Genomic DNA, 8,016 nt, shown 5'->3' with positions numbered 1-8,016 from the left:
AGTCAAAAGGATGGACCAGTCCTTCTATATTGATGGTTTCCATATTAAGCCTTCATCACTGACTCATAACCTCTGTGTCTTATTCGACTCAACTCTATCTTTTGGCTCTCATATTTCTTCTCTTTTTAAAAACTCTTTCTTTCATCTTCGGAATATTGCTCGTCTAAGATCTTCTCTCACTTTAGCTGACGCTGAAATCTTAATCCATGCATTAATCACATCACGTCTGGATTATTGCAATGCTTTATTTCTTGGTCTTCCCAAAAAACTTATTGCAAGATTACAGTACGTTCAAAACTCAGCAGCAAGAGTTCTCACCTCCACCAGGCGTTCTGCTCACATTACTCCGGTGCTTCATGACCTTCACTTGCTACTTGTGGCATCATGTATCCACTTTAAGGTATTGCGTCTAACATTTAAGGCATTAAATGGTCTTGCACCCCCATATTTGTCTCATCTACTTTTCACCTACCGCCCTGCACGGTCTCTCAGGTCAACTGAACTTGGTTTATTGTCCATCCCTCGTTTCCGGTTGTCTACAGTAGGTCATTTAGTGTTAATGCTCCAAAATTATGGAATTCACTGACCCTTTCACTTTGAAATATTTAATCTGTGGCTACATTCAAGACACAGTTAAAAACATATCTATTTAACATGTATTTCATTTAAATGTGACTTTATGTATCCTATGTGATTGTAAGTTGTGTGTTAGTGTGTAAATCTATCCTTGTAAAGCAACCTTGAGCTCTGGAAAGGCGCTATATAAATAAAACTTCTTCTTCTTCTTCTTCTTCTTGTTTTCAACTTGGAGGCTTTTTTGGCCCCATGTCTCCCACGTAGGCCACTTCTGACCAAACGCCTCCGGACAGTAGATGGTGGTCCAACTGTTTTCTGCAGCTCTGAGCTGATGGCACAGGAAGTTTCTTTGGCTGACCACTGCATCTACTGTCCTCAACGCTGCCTGTTTCTTTGCGCTTCTTCACAAGAGCTTGGACAGCACATCTGGAAACCCCTTGAAACGTCTGCCTGGGAGAGACCTTGCTGATGCAGTATAGCCACCTTGTGTCTGGTTGGTCTTGCCATAATGGAAACTGTCTTCAGCAGCCTCACCTTGCGCGAGTCTTTCCAGGTCCCACCGTCTCAGAATAGTTCAGAAGTGTTCGGTTCATGGTGTAAAATCAATGTTTTTATTTGTTTATTTTGCGTAATACAAATCAGTTACAGCCACTTAAAGACAAAATACAGTCCAGTGAGGACAGAGCAAGGACAAACAAGGTGCAAATTACAAGCGCAAGTATAAACTTCATGAACAAGAAAATAAGTTTTATGGAAATAAATAAACAAATAACTAAAAGACAGAAATGGAAAAGAAAAAAGAAACAACACAAACTATTACATGAGTGTCTAAAGTGTCCTTAGATTAAACTATCTTCATTGATTCTAATTAAAGAGACAGCTCTTTCAAAAAATCAGTGAACTGTAGGTTGTTTCTTAGAAATTTACAGTTGAGTAAAAAATATTTCTCTAGACTGAATTCCAACTTTCCCTCTTCCATTATATGACCCAATCTAACATCACTATAAGTTATGATCACATTACTCTGTAATATTCAATTGTAAAAATCCTCCGAAATTACTTGGATGCATTGCAGGAGAACATTAGATATTTAATTGTTTCTATTTCTGTATTACAGAATACACATTCATTACAGTCAATATTAAATTGTAGGCATAGAAATTCATGCAGGGATAATAAATATTTTTCATTGTTTTAAAATGTTCTTCTTTAGCTTTATGAGGAACTGAGGTATTCACATCTAATTCTGCTGGAGGTCACAGAGGTGTATTCCTGCAATATATATATTTCCTTTTTAGAGGTGAAGGAAAACATTTCTTGGTTAGAGAAGATCTTTAACATTTACATTTCCTGTCTGAAAAGTGACACTGTGAAAAGTCTATGTAGGCTACAGCTACCATGGTGTGTACAATAAGGCCCTAATCACTTGAATAAGGGCTTTTGTGATCTCTCTGGTCAGCAGAATATTCTCTATTTTACATTTGACTTTGTATTTACGACTAAACCGTTAAAAACTCAACGTTAATCGATCTAAAAAGAAGAGGAACCTTTGTGCCTGCAGGGTCCGGGTTCCCTTCAGGAAGCCATTCGCTGTAGGACGGCTGTTTGCTGCGGAGGAGAACGTGTTTTAACTCTCACGTTATCGCAGTTTAATTCGTAGAAATGAGTCTAAATGTTTAAATTAACCTGATAAATTAAGTGTTTCAATAAAAATAACAAATCGGAAGTCAGCGTTGGAGCAGCGCGGGGAGAAACCATGAAGAAGAAACTTCCGCAGAGGTTTGTTTACACATTTTATTAGATTAAAGACAAACTGCGTTATTTCTCTAATCACAGATTCATTTAAACAACTTAAAGCAGCAGTCTGACAGAAAGCACGCAGAGGATCATTTAGATTTAATTGAACTGTTTTAAATCCATATTATATATAGAACAGTGTGGAACAGTGTTCTTATTAAACACACTGGAAAGTCACAAAGCATCACACACGTTCCTGTAAACCACTGACCTCACTGAACAAGTCATTAGTCAATCAGCAGAAGTTTACTTCAGCTTCAGGTACTTTACAAAGTCACATTTCTACACACAAAACACATGAAGAGTTTATAAAATATGATGTTTAGTTATAAATGAAAACTCCAACAGTTTATACAAGAACAGCTGACAGGACTGGTTGACTAAAAGAAATGTAGTTGGCAACTAATTTGATGATCGTGTAAAACATTATATTTAGCTGCTTTACCTGTTGAAATATTTAGATTTCTATATATTATTCCTTTACTATAAGCACCAATTTATACCAAGGGAAAGTCCTATGTGAAAACGTCCCTGGCAATAAATCTGATTCTGATTATTTTAATACATCTTAAATAAGTTTGAGGTTTAGACTGACAGAACGAGGCATCACTTTGGGCTCTTAGTAACCATGACAACATTTCTAACTATTTTCAGAATATTTACAATCGATTAATGTAGAAAATAATCAGCAGATTAATAAAAAATATATCATAAGCTAAAACAGTAAAATCCTGCTTTTACATTAAGGCCTGAGTGATAATCTAATGCTGTGAGTAATATAACAGGCACATTTTTCATTCTGCGGTGAGTACTTATTTAATACTTTAAGCACATTTTCCTGATTATACCTGGACATACTTTTACTTTAGTAGTATTTTTACAGTGACGTACTAGTACTTTTACTTAAGTAAAGGATTTGAGTACTTCATCCACCTCTGGACACAAAGTAGTAAAAGTTAATTTCATCAAACATCAAATTTTTGAAATTGCAGAATGACCTGCTGAGGCCCCCGATGGCAGGAAAGAGCTGGGGTCCTATGATTTTATTAAACACGCAATTATTTATCTAAGAATAAACTCCAAGTACGCTTCGGCTTCAAGGGTAAAAATAAAATATGGGTCCCACTTTAAGGCTTTAAATAGGAACACAGCGAACACGAGGCCTTCAGGGACCACTCCGCTGGGTGGGAACTGAGCCTTGCTCACTTTTCTTTCTTTAATCTTTAGTTAATCAGGCAAGTTAGTTAAGAACCCGACCACGGCCTGGCGAGCGGGAGACGTCCTCCTGAAGGGAGGGACACACAGGAATAAAGGGGTAAACTGGGACAATCAATTTTATTTATAAAGCACATTCAAAAACAACAAGAGTTGACCAAAGTGCTGAACAAAGTTATCTATAAATAATAAAACATAAACAGGCCAATCAATTTATAACACACAACAAATAGACAGAAAAACAAGACGGTTAAAAATAAGAGATTAAACACCAGTGTCCCTAAACAGACTCAAACGGCAAAAAATATAAATGTGTTTTAAGACTTGAAAGTTTCTGTGGTGGGGGACAATCTGATCACCAAGGGACGTTCATCCCACAGTCTCGGGGCCACCGCTGAGAAGGCATGAACAGAATATTTTCTCATGCACTTGTTTAAAATAATGATCTCTGAGCCTCTTTAGTTTAGCAGCGCTGTCGTGTTGTCTGGCTGCTGTTCCTCCTTCATCTCTGCGTTTCTGTCCTCAGTGAGGAGGCGTCGCCGGGACAGTCAGCTGACTACGTGGTCGGTCAGGTGTCAGGAAGTCTGTTCAAGAAGAAAAAGGCAGCCTCCGGATCGCTGTCGGCTTTATTCAGCACCGCTGCACCGGCTGCACCTGTTCTGTTTCGGCCTGCACCCGAGGTAAAGCACACACGAGTACATATAGTTTACCTTTTTGAAAAGCAGCTGCTCGACGTATCAGACAGACAGGAGGGAACAGAGCATCTGCCGGGGACTACTTTCAGCGGCGGATGAATCCACATGTGGAGCTCTTGTGGGACAGTCATTGAAGTTCTGAGCAGCACATCGCAAAGCTTGTGTTTTTAACTTCTTAGAAATATATCAAAACTTTGGGTAATGTTAACGTTTAAGGACACTGAGACGATTTTACACGCCTTCGTCTCGCCTGGATTACTGCAGTAGCCTTTTCAAACTGCTCCAGACTCCAGACTGTCCAGAACTCAGCTGCCAGGCTGCAGAACCAGAACAAAGACTCGTGATGTGTTCTTTGTTCAGCTTTGGCTCCCAGTAGAATAGACTTTATACTGTTATTGATCACTTTTAAAGCTCGCCTTGGTTTATCTCTGACCTTTTAGTCCCATACGCCCCAGCCCTTGCCCGGACAGTTTGCAGACGGGGCCCCGAGGCTCTGGAACAGCCTGCCTGAGGAAATCAGGGCGGGGGAGTCAGTGAACTCTTTTAAATCTCTTCTTAAAAACAGACTTTTATTGGAGAGCCTTCCCTGATTTTAACTGTATTTTAATTTATTTAGTGTCTTCTTGCTTGAACTGTGGCTCTTGTTATCTGTTTTATTGTCTTTGCACTTGTGAAAGCACTTAAATAAAGATTCTTCTTATTTTGGGCAGCAGGACAGTGTGTGGGACTGGGGCAGAATAAACTACAGTGTGTGTTCATGGTGATGAAGGAACATGTGACCCGGTGCTGCAGAGAGGCGCACTGATGGGTTTAATAGTTTCTGGACAACAATGGACACCGGACTCGTTAGAAGAAAGGTTCACTGCTGGTGTGATCAGCAGGTTTACTGTTTAAACGTTACCGTGTCCTGTGTGGCTGGTTGTGTTTTTGTTGCTGCAGCCTGTTCAGAAGAGCTCAGAAGAAAAGGAGCTGCAGAAGGAAACTCCAGACGCCACAGGTCAACTCAGTCAGAAGAAGAAGAAGGCGCTGAAGGAGAAATCCGAAGCCGACCAGAAGCTGGAAAACAGGTGGACGTCATGAATCCACGCAGCTGTCCTGTTAGGATGACCTTTCACTTCTTTTCTTTCCTCCTTATTCTGTTTCCTTCTCTTCCCCCTGTTATTTCTTCTTGCATCAGTACGTAATACTGTACATCACTTCCTCTCCCCTCATCTCTCTCTCCATCCTCGTTCTGTTCGCTGATTTCAGAGAGAGCAGTTTACAGAACGCAGACGAGGACGAGCTAGGAGACAAGCCGGCGAAGAAGAAGAGGAAAGCTCCGGAACCGGACGAAGAGAGAAACGACGTGGAGCAGTGGGTGTTGAAGAGACAGAAGCTGAAAGCCAGAAAAGTGGAGGAGGTGACGAAGAGGAAGAGGACGGTGTTCGTAGGCAACCTGCCCGTCGGCTGCACCAAGAAGGTACAGAGAGAATTTAAAGGATCAATTACCACAAAGAACCTCAGCCGCTCTTCTTATCTCTTCTTTCCTCACTGAAAATCATTTCTTTAGTGAAGATGTCAGTGTTTAAAGTTTGATTTCTGAGAAAAAACCACGCGGCTGAGCAGAGATCTTCGCGCTGAAACAATTCATTGAGTAGTTGTTAAAGAAAACTAATGAACAGAAATGGAATCATTTAATTGAGTCATTTATCACAGCCTGGCAGGTAGAAAGAATTACTCAGACCAAAAAGAATAAGCACAACAAAGTCACTGCAGCAACAAAAAGGAAGATGATTCCACTCCCTGGGTTTTCTGTGCGTCTGGACGTCTTTCATCTACAAACAGAAAAATGTCCTGGCAGCGTGTTAGAGAGAGAGCTGAACTGATGAAGGTCTGCTTAACAGATTTTAACCCAATAATCAGCTGACAAGTATACGTTACCAGATGATTTTCATAAACACAGCATGGCTTATAAAGATCAATTATAAGATCGAACACATTTCGTCAGCAGATGGATTTATTAGTGGTGGTTTAGCTTTGGAAATAATGCTCTGCTCACATGTCTGCTATCATAAAATCCAGTGGTTGGTTGGTTCGCTTTCACACCACAAGCAAACCACACCAGAGTTCGTTTGAAAGGGGTGGTGGTTTGAATGGTCCGCTTTTGTTGCGCACCCGAGTGCGACTGCTGCGTTCACACCTGCCAAACGACCTGCACAAAGGGGGAAACGAACTCTAGTGCGATTCAACTGAACTAAACAAGGCAGGTGTGAAAGCACCCTTAAAAGACAATTTATATTTCTGCGTCGAGAACGCCGCGGTGCTCTGCAGTTACACAGTAGTATCGGTGTAAATGCAGCCTCGATTGGAAAACTTCTTTTTACACGACATTCAGTTTTAAAATCTCTGAGTTCTTAAGATCGCTGTCTCTGTCCGCTGTATCGCTGTATGACTTTGGCTTTACGTTGCTCTCAATGTTCAGGCACAGAAACGGGTAACATACAGCTACAAAAAAAGGACAGCAAAGCTGTTAAAGTCCTTAACGAACTCGTATCCAACCAGGATTTCTTTCGGCAAATGAAAGCGCTGTGATATCGACTCAGTCTCCCTCAGCTCAGCCCTCACAGCTGACTTTAAAACGTTTGATTTGTTATTTCCTGGATTTTTCAGCAACACGTTGTTTTGTTTGCTTCTTCTTCCCAGACCCTGCAGAGCCTCTTCAGGGATAAAGGACCCATCGAGTCCATCCGGTTTCGCTCTGTGGTAAAAAATACAACACACAAACATCCCAGAAAACAGTCTGGTTCTGAACAGCACACGAGCAAAGGGGGGAGAATGCCAGGGCGAATCAGTCTGAACAGCTCTCAGAGCTTCTTCCTGTTTCTCTGAACCGAGCCGTTTATCCTCCCTGACATTTTGTTCTCAGGACTGTTTGTTACTAGTAGTTACTGAAGAGGGAAAAGAGTTAGCTATCATCAAGCAAACGTATTGGCTTCGTCGCCACCGGAACAGTTCCCTCAGAAACAGTGTCGGGCAAGTTACTGAGGAATTGTAATAAGTTATTTTTACTTACTCTAAAATAAAAGTCATAATATTACTTTACTTATTACTGAGTGATAAAAGTCATTACATAACTCTATTACTATCAGATGCTTGTATAGCGCCTTTCTAGTCTTTTCGACCACTCAAAGCGCTTTTACACTACATCTGCATTCACCAGTCACACACATTCATACACTGGTGGAACAGCTGCTAAGGGCAATTTGGGGTTCAGTATCTTGCCCAAGGACACTTTGACATGGAGCCTGAAGGAGCTGGGGATTGAACCGCTGACCTTCCAATTAACGGGCAACCCGCTCTTTATCTCTATCCACTATCCCCAATCTTAAAAAGTGACGGACAGCGTGTTCAGCAGCTCCTTTTACAAATGAATCCACTTTACTGGAACAACAAGAGTCAAACTGAAAACACTGCAGCCCCTCAGACCAGGTGATGCTGTCCTGTAAAGGCTCTGGATATACAGCACCCCCGACTTTCGGACTCCTGTTTTTCTGCACATTTATCAAAGCAGTATCCAGAGTTTTATCAGAACATCAAACGTTCGCAGCTTTGTCAGACCAAGGAGGAGGCCTTCAGAAGTGGGGACAGAGTCTTGTACAACCAGGCCAGGAACACTCTGACTAAAGAGGTCAAAGCTGCAAAGAGGTGCTATGCTGAAAAGCTAAATAACAGCTTTGCAGCCAACGACCCTGCG

At 41.2% G+C, this 8,016-nt stretch overlaps 1 protein-coding gene across 1 annotated transcript in view; it reads left to right on the top strand.

Annotated features, from left to right (window-relative positions):
• Positions 1-2,135: 2,135 nt before the first annotated feature.
• The window catches only part of rbm34 (RNA binding motif protein 34), a 10,966-nt gene continuing 5,085 nt past the window's right edge, over positions 2,136-8,016 (top strand). The window contains exons 1-5 of the mRNA XM_046042786.1: positions 2,136-2,355; positions 4,115-4,268; positions 5,223-5,350; positions 5,532-5,742; positions 6,966-7,025. Coding sequence (XP_045898742.1) covers positions 2,333-2,355; positions 4,115-4,268; positions 5,223-5,350; positions 5,532-5,742; positions 6,966-7,025 — 576 coding nt within the window. The 5' untranslated portion in view covers positions 2,136-2,332. The remainder of the gene's footprint in view (positions 2,356-4,114; positions 4,269-5,222; positions 5,351-5,531; positions 5,743-6,965; positions 7,026-8,016) is intronic.

The sequence above is a fragment of the Micropterus dolomieu genome, unplaced genomic scaffold, assembly GCF_021292245.1.
Source record: "Micropterus dolomieu isolate WLL.071019.BEF.003 ecotype Adirondacks unplaced genomic scaffold, ASM2129224v1 contig_13909, whole genome shotgun sequence".
Taxonomy (NCBI): domain Eukaryota; kingdom Metazoa; phylum Chordata; class Actinopteri; order Centrarchiformes; family Centrarchidae; genus Micropterus; species Micropterus dolomieu.
The sequence above is the reverse complement of the archived record's forward strand: the minus strand, read 5'-3'. Positions and strand labels throughout refer to the sequence as shown.